This window comes from Carica papaya, chromosome 9 (assembly GCF_054855325.1).
Source record: "Carica papaya isolate Zhongbai chromosome 9, ASM5485532v1, whole genome shotgun sequence".
Classification (NCBI taxonomy): domain Eukaryota; kingdom Viridiplantae; phylum Streptophyta; class Magnoliopsida; order Brassicales; family Caricaceae; genus Carica; species Carica papaya.
In genome coordinates, this window is record NC_142317.1 from 5285437 (window position 1) to 5304671 (window position 19235).

The 19235-nt window shown below is 36.1% G+C and overlaps 4 protein-coding genes across 5 annotated transcripts; 2 read left to right on the forward strand and 2 right to left on the reverse strand.

Annotated features, from left to right (window-relative positions):
* Window positions 1–109: 109 nt before the first annotated feature.
* Window positions 110–3878, forward strand: ENO1 (enolase 1). Its single transcript, XM_022049918.2, has 7 exons — window positions 110–853; window positions 1352–1659; window positions 1990–2144; window positions 2216–2533; window positions 2633–2779; window positions 2863–2913; window positions 3508–3878. The coding sequence occupies exons 1-7, from the start codon at window positions 447–449 to the stop codon at window positions 3571–3573; spliced, it is 1452 nt and encodes a 483-aa protein (XP_021905610.1). The 5' UTR covers window positions 110–446; the 3' UTR covers window positions 3574–3878.
* Window positions 3879–4045: 167 nt separating this feature from the next.
* LOC110820451 (2-aminoethanethiol dioxygenase, putative (DUF1637)) lies at window positions 4046–7731 on the reverse strand. 2 transcript variants are annotated; one of them, XM_022049920.2, is made up of 6 exons: window positions 7357–7730; window positions 6169–6317; window positions 5607–5769; window positions 4725–4925; window positions 4469–4603; window positions 4046–4381 (listed from the first exon to the last, which is right to left on the reverse strand). In XM_022049920.2, the coding sequence occupies exons 1-5, from the start codon at window positions 7568–7570 to the stop codon at window positions 4476–4478; spliced, it is 855 nt and encodes a 284-aa protein (XP_021905612.1). In that variant the 5' UTR covers window positions 7571–7730; the 3' UTR covers window positions 4046–4381; window positions 4469–4475. The 2 variants fall into 2 exon arrangements, with proteins under 2 accessions (XP_021905612.1, XP_021905611.1); XM_022049919.2 differs by having other exon boundaries at window positions 4046–4603; window positions 7357–7731.
* A 511-nt stretch (window positions 7732–8242) lies between these two features.
* LOC110820559 (pentatricopeptide repeat-containing protein At3g12770) lies at window positions 8243–13931 on the reverse strand. The gene is made up of 3 exons (XM_088211599.1): window positions 13735–13931; window positions 9490–12085; window positions 8243–8807 (listed from the first exon to the last, which is right to left on the reverse strand). The coding sequence occupies exons 1-2, from the start codon at window positions 13840–13842 to the stop codon at window positions 9824–9826; spliced, it is 2370 nt and encodes a 789-aa protein (XP_088067725.1). The 5' UTR covers window positions 13843–13931; the 3' UTR covers window positions 8243–8807; window positions 9490–9823.
* Window positions 13932–14149: 218 nt separating this feature from the next.
* Window positions 14150–19161, forward strand: LOC110820481 (F-box/LRR protein). The gene is made up of 6 exons (XM_022049963.2): window positions 14150–14236; window positions 14346–14385; window positions 14823–14978; window positions 16204–16385; window positions 16633–16751; window positions 18705–19161. The coding sequence occupies exons 1-6, from the start codon at window positions 14150–14152 to the stop codon at window positions 19159–19161; spliced, it is 1041 nt and encodes a 346-aa protein (XP_021905655.2).
* Window positions 19162–19235: the final 74 nt, after the last annotated feature.

Here is a 19235-nt window from a genome sequence, read left to right on the forward strand (position 1 = left end):
ATTCTGAGTTTGACTGTGAAAGCAATGGCAATTTTGTAATTTTCGCTTCACTGCATGGCTTTTCGCCATTTTCATACTTTCTTCACTGTGTGCAAATGTCATTTTTGCACATGACGAAGGTGGTAGGCGGGGGGACCTGCCTACAGACAAAACTTGAGATGCACCTCTATCTACCCTCGAACCAGCAGTAACCTTTTGCATATAAAAGGAGAAGATTTTATCGTCTTCCCCAACTACCACCAAAACCCAAAGTTCTGAACAACGAACAGCTCGACACCTCTCTGCTTTCATCGCTTAGTGGCGGACTTTCCGACGCGCAACCTTCCTTTTTATTTCTAACCCGCCAAAACGCCTTACTTTTTCTCCATTTTTCCCTCCTCCCAAACACTACCCAAATTTCCTTCTCTCTGTTTGGTAAGGAAAAAAAGAAAAAGCATACGACAGTCATGGCCTTAGCCACCCGAAACAATCTCCTTCAAAAGCCATTCCTCTCGAACCCTCAGCCTTTTGCTCCTCCAACTGCGGCAAGGCCTTCGTTGAGGTTCCGACCGGGGAAGGTGCAATGCTCGGTGGCGACGGCGCCTTCTTCGGTAAGAACTGCGGGAGAGTGCAAGGTGAAGGGGATAAAGGCGAGGCAGATCGTGGATAGCAGAGGGAATCCGACGGTGGAGGTTGATCTGATAACCGATGGAGTCTACCGATCGGCTGTTCCGAGTGGGGCTTCCACTGGGATCTACGAGGCGCTTGAGCTCAGGGATGGGGATAAAAATGTGTTTGGGGGTAAAGGTGTGTCGCAGGCCGTCAAGAACATCAATCAAGTTCTGGGTCCTAAGCTTATTGGAGTTGATGTAAGGTACAGTCAATGAAAATGAAATGGATGTTGGATTCTTGACCATGTTTATGTTTTTCAAGCTTTGTAGTCCTTAAGCTCCAATTTTAATCTTCTTGGATTTGCTTCTGGGATATGCTTGTTTGAGCAGAAAGAAATGCGTGGGAAGAAAATATTTATGTTTTCTTTCTGTTTTTTCAATTAATTAGACAGTTAAATGATTTCGCTTCAATAGCAGATCAAAGTGTTGAGATTTGTGTGGATTTTGGAGCAATACGAAACAAATAACGGGCATGTAAATAGTTTTTTTTTTTTTTTTTTGAAGATTTCAGTAAATTTGATTATATCACAGCCTATTTAACTCTTTGCCCGCAAGTGAACCATTGTGAGAAACTGCAGCATTGTGCTTAGCAGACTATCAATTTGTTTACTTGTCTGTTTTCTGTGTACAAGAGGATGCTTTCTTTTGCAAGAAAGATCAAGTGGTTCTGATGCTCCTTCATTTACTTCTGTTTCTGAAAGGAATCAAGCTGATATAGATGCGATTATGTTGGAAATTGATGGAACACCAAACAAATCAAAACTTGGTGCCAATGCAATATTGGGAGTATCCTTGAGTGTGTGCAGAGCAGGTGCAGGAGCAAAAGGAGTGCCTTTGTACAAGCATATCCAAGAATTGTCTGGTACAAAGGAGCTAGTTATGCCGGTTCCAGCACTCAATGTGATAAATGGAGGCAGTCATGCTGGAAATAATCTGGCCATGCAGGAATTTATGATACTACCAGTTGGCGCAGCCTCATTTGCGGAGGCACTGCGAATGGGAAGTGAAGGTCAGCTGCTTCTACTGATCTCTTTTGTTTCTAGACAGTGCATATTCTGTATTGTTTGTTTCGCTAGTTAATATTCTAATTGTTGGTAAATAAATACCAATTCCCTGTTTTCTTCATTTTCTTTTCATTTATGTGGCCATTAAGAATAAAATTTTGTATAGTTTCTATGATTTGTAACTGAAATCGTGGGAGTTCATATTATTTATCAGATTTCAACTATTAAAGTTTAGCTGCAGCTTCTGCTATTAGGATCATATGAATATTTATGCAGTGTAATATCAGTGTTGAGATGGGTTATCTAACACCTTTTCCCTCCCTTTGTGGTTGCAGTGTATCACATACTGAAGGGAATCATCAAGGCAAAATATGGTCAGGATGCTTGCAATGTAGGGGATGAAGGAGGATTTGCTCCTAATGTTCAGGATAACAGGGAGGGACTGGTTTTGCTTATGGATGCAATTGAAAAGGCTGGTTACACCGGAAAGGTAGTAAACCATTCATTTCGTTCCCCTTTTATTGAGGCCCAGTTTTGCTTATGCTACTCAACAATTTGCAGATCAAAATAGGAATGGATGTTGCTGCTTCAGAGTTTTTCACTAAGGATGGGAAATATGATCTGAACTTTAAAAAACAACCAAATGATAGAGCTCACATTCTTTCAGCTCAGAGCCTCGGTGAACTTTACAAAGATTTTGTCAAAGAATTTCCAATTGTCTCTATTGAAGATCCCTTTGACCAAGATGACTGGAGCTCATGGGCTTCATTGCAATCTTCGGTGGATATCCAACTTGTAGGAGATGATTTATTGGTGACAAATCCAAAAAGAATAGCTGAAGCCATTGAGAAAAAGGCATGCAATGGCTTGCTTCTAAAGGTAAAGTGTCACAATCTATGTGCTAAATTTCACTTGACATTCATGCTGCAATCAGCTTTTATTTATTTGTCTTTTTCGTGATTATTTAATATATTACAGGTTAACCAGATTGGCTCAGTAACTGAATCCATACAAGCAGCTCTCGACTCGAAAGCTGCAGGCTGGGGTGTCATGGTCAGCCACAGGAGTGGTGAAACTGAGGATAACTTTATTGCTGATCTTTCAGTTGGTTTGGCTAGTGGACAGGTTTATTAGCTGATATCCCTAAAACTCTGCACTGAGTAATTCTTAATTTTATGGAATTGATAAATGCATTTCTTGTTCTGCAGATCAAGACTGGAGCTCCTTGCCGAAGTGAGCGATTGGCCAAGTATAACCAGGTAATTTAGAGCTTTTAAGAATTTAATGCCCTTTTCCTTTCAAGAGTCATTATGTTTCTCTCGAACCTAGAATATTAGAACTCTAAACCATCTATTGCCTATAGCATGCTCTTTCTTGTTAATTGTTACTAACAAGTTTGGAGAGGGAGAACCAGCCATAATTCCACTCTCTATCTTCTGGGTGGTGTGGAAGTAGAGGAATCACACTTTATGTTTCAAAAAAAAAAGTTCGGAGAGGGAGAACCTAAAAGGGAAGTTTTATAGCACAGCAGTTTCCCATTAATGGAACTAGATTTCCATTGTGACATTCTGGTCTTTTGTGTTCAAGTAGATTACTCAGTCTCAAAGAGCCATATTCTAAAATTTTATTATCTCAGTATTTGTTGGCGCATTGTTCAAGAATTTTGAGTAATAAATTTTAAACTCTGGGAATTTTGGTAGTTAGATCAAGCCTGAGTCATGAAGAACTTAATAAGATCTTTACTAGGAATATCAGATTTATTTTTGGTATTTGGTTATGATCACTCTTTGTGCCTTCAATGTGATAAACTTGAGATAGAGTATTTCATTTTTGATGACTCAATTTGGTTGCAGCTCCTGCGCATTGAAGAGGAGCTCAGAGATGTACGTTTTGCTGGTGAAGCTTTCAGATCACCATAGAGAAAAGAGGGAAAGCTCAACTGTCTTTACCGAACTAACCAACCATAAGAAAACACAAGGACTGAGTTACAGGTCAAAAAGTTTTTTCTTTCTTTTTTTTTTTTCCCCCAATGCAGAGTGATTGAGCTTCTCGGAGAGGAGTGCGACCTAGTCGATTATGTTGTAGAACCATGAGGTCAAAGAAATGTTGTCTTTGAATAAGCATGTTTTGCTGTAGAAAGTATAAGTTGGAAGGTATGAATTTGCATTGTCTTTGAATTGTTGTCTTTGAATAAGAATGTTGAGCAAAACCTATTGACTATTAACTTATTTTCTTATAAATGCTTTTTATGGGTGTAATTCTAATTTATTAAACTTAAAAAATCGTATATACTTATATTTAGAAATCCAGAATTGTTGTAAATCAAATTTTTTTAAGAAAAAAAAACTTGAGAGTACTAAATTATTAAAAAAATTTACAGACCAAACTCACTAATATGAAATTGTAATTTATCTATTCATTTCAATAACTAAAAATAGTTTTTGTGAAATTGGTAATCCGAGGTCACAAGATAGGATCCTGTGGCGAGACCATATTCTAGCAAGAAAATAGCCAATGGATATATAAAACTATTGAAGATTAAGATGGATTATACAACTAAAAATTAGTTTCTCTCTCTCTCAAAAAAGAAAAAGTTTCAGGTTACAGATTCATGAACAAAATTAGTCCATTCGATATACTTGTCAGCAACTTTCCTCTGAGTATAAGTGAACCACTATTGAACGCTCATTGTTCTGGTCTGGCGTCTTGATCATTTCTCTCTTAAAACTGTCAAGCAATTGAACAAAAGCATCACCATTTCGACTGCTCAAAAACTATGTTGAAAAGCAACAGAAGCTCTAGCAATCATCATACATTTGCACTAGATGCGAATAACTGGACCAATGTATACTCCCTGCCGCATATAAAGATAGTCTGGTGTATCTATCTCCAATAGCCAGGCATAGTCATCCTCGTTTCCTATAATTTTCTCAGCTTCATTTCCTGTTGCTGTATTAGATGAACCAAAAATTTTTGTAACAAGTTTACCAAGAAAAATTATAGTATATTTGCGGAAAATATAAATAATATCCGGGAGCCAAGAATGAAATATAGTGGAAAAGTCACTTACAGAAGGCTGAGTAAGGATAGTCAGTGTAGTAAGAACATTTTCTACCCACATCTTCTCTATAAGGAGGTGAGAGAATGTCGAGCACAGCACAAGGTGTGACTGCAGTGAAACAATGCAAATTTCCTCCGCTGTTTGGATACAAAACTGAAGTAGCACATGGTGCAGCTAGAACTTTATCAACAGTTAACTTAGCCAATCTGACTGCCAAATGAAATTTAAATATTAAGTTTCTTGCTTATTCACCTTCAAAATTTTGACAGGGTAAGCTAATGGACGAGCCAACAGAACTGTTTGCTATCTTTCCCATTCCCAAGAATATAGTCAATTCATGAAACTATACTTCTACTATAATCACTTGAATAGCTATATGATTGCTTATTAGAGCTTTATATAGAGATATATATAATTAATGACAGTAGTTGAATTACAGCATGTCCAAGAAAGTGCAGTGGAAGGGACATGCCCTCATTTTCCATCAACCCTATCAATTCGGTAAAAACCCATTAAGTACCAGTATGACCTCAGTTGTTTTGACATGCTAGGTCTGAGTTGAAACATGTAGTTATGGTGTAACTATCATTCAACTGCTTGATATTAGGCCCATAGATGTTTACACTGTTGCAACTAAGCCAACAAGTTGGCAACTTTTAAGACCATAAAAGGTTGAATCACAGAATAAATATTCCAGAAACTCATCAGTACTAGCTATCTCGATTAAGCAACCAATTTGAAGAATTTAAGTATTTTACATGTTCCATTATCAAATATTCATTAAACTTTTGCATAACATGCTATCAGGAAAAGCCATAATAAAGCTTCCTTTCAGTTTATGTTTTTCTCATAAATTATCAAGGTGCAAGTTTTAAGTGTAAAGAATCAAACCTGGAAGATGACCAGGAGCTTTGTTTTCTTTGATACATGCAGGTTCAACCCAATCATAGGCTTTGACATGCAGAGAGCCATAGAGAACTTTACTAAAAACAGTCATCCGAGGATGGTCATGCAATGGTATAACCGAGGAAGTAGGAAAACAGAACATACACATCTGCGTGTAAATCATTTGCTTTATTACCGTAACAAAAAAGTATAATCAAACCTCTTTGAAGAGTAAGAAGTTCAAATTTTTATATCTTATTTTTCAACTTATAGCATGGCCTAAGTGTACTGTAAGCATGTAGAGAGAGGAAGCTTTCCTACAAGTCCAGGAAAGAAGTAAAAGTTTCAAACTATACCATTAGCTGCAGCAATGCAGTTATACTAAAGGCAGTTTTCCTAGATATTTAACGAGATAAAGCTTCTGATTGTAGCAAAACATATGACATGATAGACATGAACAAGAAGCACAAAATGCTGAAAATATTTCAGGCTTAGAAGACCACTTAGAGTGGTCATGATTCATGAACTGAAGATCAAGGAAACCCTTTTGACAAGCTGCATAACATACCGTAAAACTATTGCATTCATGGATGTTCAAGTATGTAATTGGTTGGGCCCATCGAGCTACCCTGTTCAGTTGGTTAACTCCAAATCCATGTCCTCTATCATCATCTGTAGTCTTCTCTTTAAGCCCCACATCAGCAGGGCAAAATGTGTCTGCAAATTGGTGATCATCAATAATATACCATAAGTACATAGCAAAACTTTGCATCAATGATGCTTCAGTTTCTGAGCTATGTTTCTATTCAAAAAAGAGAAAATCATATAGTAGGATGCTTGGTCATCAACGGGAACTGCAGATTGAATTGATATTTACTCATTCAAAATAATGCTATAACTGTCAATGTAAATGGTCGTGGATGGTGACTTCTGCATCTGCAGATTTACGCCATCCATCTAGTTTCCGAATCTACCATCACTAATCCTTCTAAACTTAAATGTCAAGTTGATCTTATCCAATTGAAATCAAGAATTCTAAAATGGTCTCTATGGTATAAAATTCCCAATAAAAGTGTATCTTCCAGATTTATTTTCTCATGTCTGTCTAGTTATCAATACACCCTTTATACGAAAACACAGCCAACACGTGTCTATCCTAAATAAATAACATAAACAAATATGGAGATTTTTAATAGCTCTTAAAGATCAAATCAGAATGAAGCCATCAGCTACTGCTAGCATCCAAGCTATGAGTCAGTCAAATCCAAACAGCATGCGGCAGTTATCAGCATGCAGCAGTTATTGCATCATACACTTCATCGTGCTGCCATCCCAGTTCATATTTTGAACGGGGTTAGCCGGGACTTGAAGCTTCCATTCCATGGTTCAAAGTTCAAAGATCACCAAATTTCATCATATACATTCTGTCCCCTCGCAGGAATATTCTAATAAAAAAGGTTAAAAAGCAAAAAATCCTCAACGGAATTCTCAGAGATTCCACTTCGCAACCTAATCTCTACATGCATGCATAATCAGACTAATGTAGGCATCCATTAAATCCAAAACATCAACAATCAAGCATTTCCAGCTTCGAAATAAAGCAAAGCAACATCCAACTTCCCAGAATTCACAAAATCCACGAGCAGAAATCATCGCATAAAATCTAGAAAAATTAGCTCAAAGCACGAGAAAACAGCGAGAGAAACATTTCTTTCCGGGATTCCAAATGCGACTAAAAATGAAAAAGGAGAAATACCCAAGAGAGAGCAGAGCTTCTGGATAACTTGAGAAGAGGCAAGAGGCGCCGCCGATGGGGTAAAGCTCTCTTTGCAGAGTTCATACACAGCCTGCACTTTTGGACTACTGTCTTTGGCCATATGTATCTGCTTCTGAAATTTCAGTGCTGCAAGCGTGATGTTCTGAAGAAATAGCCGGGCTTTATCAGCTGCTTTTTGCACATTCGAAAACATTTTGGCCCTGATTGGGAAATAAAAGAACTTTTACTACAAAAGGCGACAAATCAAATTTTCTGCAGAAGAGCTGGGAGAGCTTTGTAGGATTATGTGGCCCTCTCTCTAAGTCTCAAAGTTCGGCGATGGGTCAGCGCAAGGATGAATGGATTCGAGATTGTCCCTTGGTCTTGTAATCAAGCGGTTGAAAATCCATCATTTCTAAGTCAAACCTCGGTCGTCATAGCCGTGGATTTAATTGACTTTTATAAGTTTTTTTTTTTAAAAAAATAAATTGCAGTTTTTGTTATTAAAACAAATTAAAAAGCTGAATATTCCATATAAGAAAGTAAACTTCTTCTACACAAGAGAATTGACAGTTAATAAGGGTTGAAAGCTGTTCATATTTCATTTAGTAAACTACAAAAACTAGAAATTATGTTTTTTTTTATTATTTTGAATTGACATACTTAACATCTTTATTTATATGAAAAAAGCAACAAAAAAGAAAAAGATATGTAAGTTCTTTTTTCTTTTTATATAATAAGAATATATTATATTCATAACAAATCTTAAACGTTAGATGACATTTACATGTTTTCTAATAGCCATATATATATACAAGTACCTAAGAAGATAATAAATAATAAACAGCACTTAAGTTTTTAAACAGAATTGAAGTAAAGCTTGAACTTGAATAATCAACATAATTAATTAGAATTGAGCATTTGACATCTAAAAATAAGAAAAAAGACAATCAAATCTCATCTTTCTTGAGATATGAGACCCTATTAGACATACAACAAACATAAGAATGGTAGTAGATTTCATTTCGACCCAATGTACATTCTCCAATGCTTCTTGTTTCCACTCTTGGAGGAATCATGGGAGCGAAACCAAAGAAACTGGACTCTGAGTCGAATATCATCTATGAGATTGATCTCTTGAAAGATTAGAAAACAGTTGCCTTAATCAGTTGAAGCAGAGGAAATGCTAGTAAAAACTAATACTTTGACCTGGAGATGGTAACCATATAATCCGAAGCTTGAACTTAAAATGATTAACTTTCGATGAGCAGTAGGATTAGCCATGTACTATCGAAGAAGCAATAAGAAAATGCATAATCAAAACCATAGAATACATATATGCTAAATGCACCACAAAGTCAAAGAAAGCTTACAGCTTCTTAATTGGTGCAGCCTGTATCTTCTCCGCATCTATGACAACACAACAATACCGAACATATAAAAGTACCGATCTACATCAAACCAAAAACGACAAAGTTGATAAATTACCTGTAGAGAGAAATCACTTAGATTATATACAAACTGATCCAATTGCAACAACAATTTTGATTTAAGTAGTATGCCAAAGCCTTGACATGCAGACTGATCCAATTATACATACAAACTGAGACAAGGCATGTCCAATGTTCCTAGATATCTTGACCATTCATCTAAGCCAATCTACCCGTCGTTTTGATAGAAAAGTTCTGCAACCTTGATTGCACGATGGGATGATAACCCATGGCTGCTCATTTGTCAGAGGACTTATAAAATATACAAAAAAGTAATCGCACCACCAAAAAATAAAACAAGAGGCAATCACTCTACCAAGCTAATCTAAACTCTTTGACAGCAGTGGAGGCCTTGAGAAGATGGGGATTCTCCAACTCTGGTAAAATCTCATGTTTGCATAAAGCTTCATTTTATTTTAAATGTATAAGTCACTAACTTCTGATATTTTGTTCGAACACTTGCTTGGAAATGTATTAAAAGAAGTTAAAATGAGGACTTAAAGAAGCACAGAAAAATATTCCATTCCACATCCTCATGAAATCAATGTGAAAAAACACAGTTCTTTAAAAGGATCAGTTTGTGAAGGAAGAAGGGATAATTGAAGTAAATGTGATCATCATAGAAAATTATTAAGAGTCTTACCACATGAAGTAGATTGTACATAGCAGGGAAGAAGAAACTGGCAGTTAAATATGCTTGGGAAGAATGACCAACAACTGAACCAAAATTAGCAGTTAAGATCTTGAGTTTATGTCAATAAAGACTATTCTTCATCAGTTTTGAGTAGTTTTATAACCCCTTGGTGACTATAATACAAAATATTTTGTGATCTCTGCTTATCAAGAATCCTACAAAGATGGAACTTTGTAACTCACTTTCTTTTATACAGTAACCGTACAGAAAAAAGCTACAAAACGAGGACAATCAGACAAAGATGCTAATCAACAAGATCATAGGCAAGGACTAGCCAGCCTTCTCACCAGTAATCTCCACAAGAACATACTCCATCCGTAAAATGATGAAAGCGGTTTGCATCTCTCACAACAATCTCCCTGTTCACAAGCTTTGATATCAGTTTGGTAGCTGAGTGGCAGTTCACACATGCCCTTAGATTCTTTGTTATTCTTAGTGTAGTTCCAGGAGCTGTACTTATAAGCCCATAAGCAATTGCTAGCCTCTCACTGTGATTGCACAGTTGTTCCACTGTCTCTTCATCGTCCAAATCATGCAGGGATGAATCTGTTTGCAGCATAAATCCAGCCTGCTTCAACCTTCTCTCCAGTGATTCAAGCTCCTCATACACCTCCTTAGATTGTGGATGTGTCTTGTCTCCCACACGAAATGCCTGAAGTTTTCCGTTTATTTCAATCATGCTATAGCTCAGGTCCTTATTCAATCCTTTCTCCTTCATCAACACTCGCACCTTTGCAACACGGTCCCACAAACGAGCTGAAGCATAGAGATTTGAGAGTTGAACATAATGGCCTGTGTTATATGGGTCTAGCAAGAAGAGTTGTTCGGCAGCATATTCTCCCAACATCACGTGGCGATGGATCTTGGATGCACTTAAAAGTGCTCCCCACACTGTTACACCAGGCTCAATTGGCATTTTGGTAATAAAATCATAAGCTTGATCCAGATAGCCAGCACGTCCAAGAAGATCAACCACACAAGCATAATGCTGGTGCCGTGGCTCAATTCCATAATCTCTCATGCGATGAAAAAGCTGCCACCCTTCTTTAACAAGGCCTGAATGATTGCATGCCATGAGAAGCCCAATGAATGTAACATCATTGGGACAAACCCCAGCATGCTCCATTGCTTGGTAAAGATCAATGGCTTCTCGACCCCGCCCATGCAATCCGTACCCCACAATCATGGCACTCCACACCACAACATCTTTCTTACGAGTCCTATCAAAGATTAAGCGCGCCAAGTCTACACTTCCACATTTTACGTACATATCAATGAGGGCTGTATTCACAAATATATCAGCTCTGTGCTCACTCTTACTAATATAATCACTCATCCATCTAGCTAGTTCAAGTGACCCAACTTGAGCACAAGCTGAAATAGCAGATCTTAATGTGATGGAATCTACTTCAATGTTCTTAAAAATAATTTCACGGAACATTTCAACAGCTTTGTCAGCATAACCATTTTTTGCATAGCCGGAAATCATGGCATTCCACAATATCAAATTTGGTGCCTTCATCATATCAAAAAAACTTCTTGCAACCTCCACTTGCCCACATTTTGCGAACATGGCCGTGAGAGAAATGAGCAAATCAGGTTCTGATTCAAGACCCAACTTAACCACACATCCATAAATAGCTTTCCCATGTTTCAAGTCCTCCAAATCAGAGTAAGCCCTTAGAACACTCACAAGAGTAATCCAATCTGGTTTAACGTTCATTCTCCTCATTTGACCAAAAACCCTCAAAGCTTCCACAGGCTCACCATTCTGGGCATAACCAGATATAATGGAAGTCCAAGATACAATTGTTCTATCATATATCCCATCAAACACAGTCCTAGCAAGCTCAACCTTTCCACATTTAGCATAAAAGTCAACAAGACCATTCTGCACGAACACATCCGATTCAAAACCATTCCTGAATATTTGTCCATGAACTCGCCGACCCATTTCAAATGCCCGAAGTCCACTGCAAGCTTTAAGAACGTGAGGAAAAGTGAAGCAATCTGGACCCGTCCAGTCCATCTGCATCCTAGAATACATTTCAAGAACATCATCACACAGATTGTGCCGGGAATATCCCCTAATAATTGCATTCCACGAGAACACATCTGGGTATGGAAAATCATCAAACACCTTACGTGCATAACAAATTTCTCCAAGATTTGAACTTCCATTAAGCAATTTGGTGATCAAGAAGCCGCTAAACTGCAATCCCGAAACGAGTAACTGGGCATGTACTTGACATAAGTGTGCCTCGTGGGTGGAGTGATCAATAAAAGAAGCATAATACAAATCGGAGTTGAAGCTACGTGGGTTATCCAGGAAGTAATTAAAATGAGTATGGGATGAACAGAATTGCTTAGAAACTTCAAAAGCTGTAGCTTTAGCAAAATCGAACAGAAAATTTTTCGGGGGAAAGAGAGGAGCAAAACAAAGGTTCCTAGTAGAAAAAGCTTTAGAGCCATAAAATGTCTGTGCCATGAACTGATGATAGAAGCTTATTGATATAGCTTCATTTTCGTTCCATGTATTCTTCCGCTATGAGAGTCCTATAATTATTAATATCTTTTTAATTTTTTATTTATTTACTTATATAAATTAAATTATTAAAATTTATTATTATTAATGTATACACTACACGTAATAATATTAATTATAATATGTTTAACAATAATTTAAAATTAATAATTACATTTGATAATACTTTACTTTTATGTAACTCTTATTATTTATATATAATAATAATAATATAGAATTGAATGTTAGTCTTGCTACACTTCACATTTATACATTTTCGTAAATTTTTTAATTTTTATTTATCTATATATATTTATTAAAATGTGTCTTATATTTATTTGTGACCATTAATATTTATTACATCTTATAATATTTTAAGTATAAGAGTTTCAAATTAAAATAAATTATGGTAATCGATAATTAATTTATTAACATAACTTTAAATTGTTTATATAAGATAACATATAAGTTGGAACTTATAATAATTAATATATACATTTTTACATGCAATGTCTAATTGTAAGATAAGTTAATCATTATTTTAATATATTTATATATGGAAAATAATAATTTATATCTAACATCAAATAATCTGAAAATTGTTGGGAGTATATTTATGTACATAATATAAATTAATCATAAATTCCAAAGCCATAAACTGAAGTCTGGGAAGATAATCAAACTGGTAGCGGTACTGGCTACTCGAAACGGGTGGGTTGGGCCCGACCCGGATCCTGGTTTTTGCAGTGCAGTACAAAAGGCTGAGTAACCTGAAATGCGATCGTACGAGAAGCAGTCATCAGCATCATCGAAATAGAAGAAAGAACAAAGAATGGCGATCAAAGGTTTTGCTTTGATAAATGAGGATCTTCTCCAAAACATACTATCCAGATTACCAGCTCGATCATTCTCCTACGCTGCGTGCGTTAGCAAATCATGGAATATAGTCTGCAATCGGATCCTTTCTCGCCCTAAGCTCCTGTCTGCTTTCTCTCTCAACCCTTCCTCTCATGTCAGTTCCTCTCTTATCTCGATTTTCTTACTGAGAAAATTTTTATTTTAACTTAATTTCAAGGGAATGCGAGAGTAATCATTTTCTAAGTGTAGATTGTATTGTGCTTGTTTTGTCTCCAAACAATGGGAACCTATTTTAGCTTATGCATTTGATCCTGTTGAAACAAACTCGTTTCGTGGATTCTTCTCAGTTCCTTTTTTTGGTTTTCAATGAGATCTGATGGAATTTTATCTTGAAAAATGTTTCTTACGTGAAAGATGGAATTATGTGGTGACAAACAGATTGCTACAGTAGAAGTTCTCGAAAAGGTGCTGTCAGAGCCGATTCGACCGGATTTTGTCATTGCCAATATTGGTGGCGTACTGAATTTGAAGCAAACTACTCAACTTGTAAGAAATTTTCTATTACTAGGCTCGTCTTTAAAATAAAGAAAAAATTGATTTAATCATATATCAGTTCTTTTGTTACCCTATGTGATACTGAGGTTTGCAAATATATTGATGCAGATACTGGAAAGACTAGGGGCTGGGGTTCCTGTAATCGTATCCCGGGTTGCTGGAATCATAGGGAGAGATGTCTATTGTGATGAGTTTAGAGAGGTTCGAACGCTTCTTTGCTTTTCTGCTTAGAAGGCGTTTTAAGGCAAAAGGCAGACATCCTTATTCCGTTTTATATTATAATAACTTTTGTAGATAAAATGGGGGGATGCCAATAGTAATGCTGATGATGAACTGGTACCCATAGATGGTGCAAACTCTGGCATCTTGTTGACTGTAGGCTTTGTGCCCGGGCTGAAAGTGGATGCTATCCCTCTACTACGATCTAGAAAGGTAGCTATGTCAATTATTGATATTCACCTCCTTTGACTTTCATTATTGATGTGGAAATGACACTATAACTAGTCCTTAAACAACGAGGCATAATTGACTTGGTTATCTCTTGAACAAAAACATGAACAAAGTTATTTATTTTGAGTATGTGGACTTTTACAAGCATGTTTTGCTGTTCAAAATAACATAGAAAACTCACCAAGAAAAGTTCTTCACTAAAATCAGGAACCTCAGGCGAAAATGGTTGACAAATTCGTGATGGATATCAGGAGTTATGTATCTACTGTTTCAGATTACACAGCACCACTTGGTATTATATTGTTTGGGGTAAGCTGGTGTTCTGCTTTCTGCTGATTTCTTAGATATGTAATGTGTTTCTTTATCTTCAACTTCTATCCTCTGTTTCATAACTAATATCAATATGGTAATGCTGCAGAATGAAGATACTGATGTGAAACTTGCTGTTGAAAAGTTGGGTGAGTATTACTCAATGTTATTATCATTAATATTTTTTATAAATTCTGTTCATTTTAACTTTTTCCTTTTGGAGAAGAAATAAGGCCCTTAGACATCTAGTCAACCGTGCCTATTTTGATACATCAGCTAAGGTTGCATGAGAATTTTCAGTTTTTTTTTTTTTCAAATGATTTTGTGGAACTATATTTACCTTCAGCTTGTCCCTGCTGGAAATATTAGAAAAGGTTGTGGTATGATAGGAATTGAGTAGGCAGGTTTGGGGTTGTCGATGGTGGCTGTAGTTTTGTGGTTGGTTCCTAGTTTTATGTGAATATATAGTAGGCACAGTAATTTGGGCGTGCAAAAATATGCATAAAACACATCTGTTCTTTGTTTTTCTGGATCATCCTAAGTTTGTTAGTTAACTTTGTGCGCAATTACATCCTTTATGTTACAGATTATGCCATGCCCACGGAAACTGTCATTGTGGGTGATGAGAGCAGCCAGTTTTTGTACAAAGGTGGCAGTGACGGTAGAAATTTCACCAGCATTCTAAGATCCCATTCTGATGCAGTTGCTCTTGTCTTTGCAAAAGATAGAAACAAACCTCATGGTAATTGGTTCATTTAAATTTTTTCTCTATCATTACGAATTTGAAAGAAAATCATCTCCTAGTGCTAAAGACTAACATCCACGATGCTTCTTTGCAAGTATTTCATGTTTAAGGCAAAAAGTAAGGAGAATCATTATAATTTCCAGATGAACGTTATATTCCTTCGCTCCTTTTTCAACAGTGGTAAAATTGCATATGCAAGAGATTAGTTTTTTGTTAAATGAACTGTAGATGGATGACTAAGAGGATAGTCCATGCTACCTAAAACCATTTCCCTCAAGGAAAATGATGATCTTGCTTTGGCATTGAGAAGAGGACTGCCCCCTAATTCAAGAGTATGTTTCTTGCAAAAGGTCTAAAGTTATTATGGTAACATTTGGTAGCATTAACAATACAAGATTTGACAAATGTATAGTACAGCGGAAAGATATTACAAAAATAGTACCTACTATTACTTTGTTTGGTGCAAAAAGTATAGGACTAAAAACATGTACTGCGTGTTACAGAAGTTTTTGCAAGTTTTAGGTTACAAAGTTTTTCCCTAGGCGAAGTACACACTATAGTACAGTGCCAAGCTTTTGACAGGACTCAGATAAATTTTACAATACTTACTTAATTAGTAAAGTACACTAAACAAGCACTTCCTTTTGTGTTATCTTCTTCTTAGGAATACAATTCTCTAGGTGCCAGTATATTTCCAAAAAAAAAATCTCTCGGTGCCAGTAGTGAGATTAGTACGAGCTGTAACTTATTAGTGCTAATGCTGGTATCATAGAATATGTCAACAATTATGCAGGTAGGAAAAGAATTAGGGTTATCTGAACTAGATTACTGTTTCTGTTATGAAATTCTGTTATTAGAATTATGCTAGGATAGCTTCTTAGCCAGCTGTGGTGACAGCTGTCCATAATGCTGTTGTCCTTTTGATACCAATGATTGGTACTATATGTAAGGGAATGTAGCCAAAAGGACTTACATTAAAAAATTTGCAGAATTCAATTCTATATTCTTCTCATTCCATTGCTGTTTTTTTACTCCCTCTCTCGACTCAACTTCTCTCTCTTCCCTCTATTCTCTCAGCATTTCTTTCCACGCACAGCTAAACTCTAATGATCAAAGAGCCTGACAGAAAGTTGCTATTTTATCTCCTCTCTACCCCTAATTCAGTCTTTCTGAATTCTGCAGATTATTATATTCTCTGTATTAATTTGGTTTAAACTAGCAGGTATAGGGGAAATCCAATTCCATGTTGCATTGTCAAATGGTCTTTCAGCAATTGGTCCTAGATACAAGGCAGTTGCTGTCAGAGTTACTGACTCTGATTCTGTTACATGGCTGACTGCAAGAAGAGAAGGGGAGCTAGAGATTCTTGATGGCCAACAAATCCTAAATGATATAAGTAATGAGGTACAATTTTATCCCCAACATAAACTTCAGTTCATCTCTTATGCTAATTTGTTTTTTTTTTTTCAAGAAATTCTTATGTTGATTTGTTAAATCTTTCTGTTCCCATTTCAGTAAAATAACGGCAATAATATCATGATGGGCTTCAAGTTTTAAGCTCTTAAATGCTATATAAATTGCATATATGTATTCATGAAATTCGGTGCTTCCTTTATTTATTTTCTATCTTTTGTTGCCTCTTATATGCCAGTTAGAAGATGGTATTATCTGTGGCGAGCTGTATGTTGGAGTTACAAAACGAAGAAATTTCTCCATTGGATCAGAGAAACAAAGGCCGATAACATCCATGGCTTTCCATAATGTGATGGGGTAAGATCATCCATGCATTAGGTTCTCTCACTTGTGTCAAATGGAAAAGTGAAATTTCTTACATGTACTGTGTCCTTCACTGAATTTGATTGTTGAACTTGACTGGAATTATCAACTGAAGTATGGAAGTAAAGACAATCTCGATCTTCTTTTATTTTAACTTGACTACATGAACATGCAAATAAATTTCACAGATAACCACGAAAAACTAATTTTTTGTGTAATTGATGATTTCATTTTAATCGTTTATCTTATTGTTTGTGACATGTTTCTGGCTGTTGGTTACATTGATGATAAGGTAAATTACCCTGGTATGAAATGATGCACTCTAATTTACCTGGGCGGCTTTATTACCAGTATTGACCTTGTAGAAGCACTTGCCAAAAGAACTTTTGAAGAGTGCTTGAAAATGCGAACTTCCCTTATTTTCACTTGTTTTTGGATAAGTGAAAAGAAGCGTGAGGGGCGTGAGGCTTGTGATAAATTAAATGTTGGTCAGGTCAGGTTTTTTTCTTTTAGTTTGGTTTTTATATTATAATAATTAAAAAAGGTTATGTAAATATCACATTATCGAACATGTAACATTTGACATTTGACATTTGACATACACAATTACTCTACTAGAATGTGTCTCATGTCCAATCTGGATTCACGGAGCACTTCCACTAATAGTTTACTGGAAGTTAACTGTTCGGGACTGAAATAAAAATTTTTTAGAAGTAGAAGGACCAAAATAGCAAAAAAATAGTACAGGGACCAATTTAGTATTTTAGCTGTTTAGAAATTGTTATTATATTGAATGTAAAACTGTTATACTATTTAGAATTTTATATTATTAAGGAGTATTCTTATAGTTTTAGTAACTTATAATTTTTATTTTTATTAATATTTTCCTATTTGTATTAGGATTAATATTCCTAATATAACAGTATTAGTTTCTTATTTTTGTTATGATTAATATTCATAAATTTACTAGTTTACCATTTCTTACTTTAATTCTATATAGGAAAGATTACTTAGAGATTATTATAAATAGTTTGTAATTTCACTTATTGGAGTATTCAAGTATTCAATAATATTTTTGAGAATTTTTCATAATTGATTGTGTGACTCAATCAAAGCTTAAGGCTGATACCCAAGATCCTAGGTGTGATAGCTAGGCTTTTCCCAAATTTCTTACTTGGCAAATTTACCCTAATTTATCCTACATCATTCTTGTGAGCCAATTGAATGACAACTTCACTATATCTTCACATTTTATTGAAACCATAGTATCTTATATTGTTCCACTACAGTTCCAAGTAAAGTAGAAGATCGGGTACTGGCTAAGATTAAAAAAACACTTGTTTTTGTTTATGGTGTTCCATGATTGGGCCAACTGAAGTGTCCGTCTCCTCAGTATTGGATTTAGACATTCTTATGATTAGGTGACTAGTTTTATGATAAAAGGCTACTTTTGACTCTTTTTGTTACGGAGTCTTTGTTATCTTTGGCCTAAGTTCCATTATTTTGAATGGTTCTGAAGTCTGTTAATTGAGACTTTAGTTGGTTTTTATGGCTACTATAAATCAATGCCTTGTGGCATTTTGATGATGATAATAATAATAATATCTGATATGCACTTTCAAAACAAAGAGGGAATTGCAAGAACCAAAATTGATCCTGCAAGTGGGTATGGTTCATTGCTGTCTTAAATGCTTGGTGTAGACCATTGTAATAAAATAGGTGCTATGTTTACGCACAAGTTTCTCGGCTGATGGTTCTTTCTATGGATGAAGAAGCGGGGTTGAGTGTTTGTGGAGTACTTGTGCACTTAATCTTTGAAGTTGAGAAACTGCTTTTTTTGTGCAGTTTAGTGTGTTTTTTGCTCACTCTCAAAACTTGATAATCTGTCTTTCTCTCTCTCTTTCTCACTTTTAAGATATTATTTCACATTTTTTCCATCTTTTACAGTGGAGATGAGGAGTATCTTTATGCTGTTGGTGTTGGTATCAAAACTGGTGACTATTTTCGGATATACCAATCAGATCCTGATGCTGCACTTAGCTCATCTAGCAATGCCACTGTAGAGCTTAGAAATTTGAAGCTGGATTGGAATTCCAAAGTTTGCTCTGAAACAACAGGTGTTGTTGATAGCCTTGATAAGAAGGAAGCTTTTGGAGGCTTTATATTCTCTTGTTGTGGCCGTGGTAAATCATTCTTTCGACGTTTCAATGTTGATAGCTCTCCTTTCCTGGACAACTTTCCTGGGATGCCATTGGCAGGAATATTTTGTTGTGGGGAAATTGGGCGCGACTTCACAAGCTCGAGGTTGGAAGAAAGCCGAGGAGGCTCTGTTCATTGCTGTATGCATGTATATAGCACAGTTTATCTGCTGATGTCATACTCTCCAGCACGGGCAAACCATTAGTGTTTGTCCATCCTTTCCTTCAAGTTTGACGAGACTTGCAAGGCTACATGACAGTTTCTAGCGTTTGCACGTGA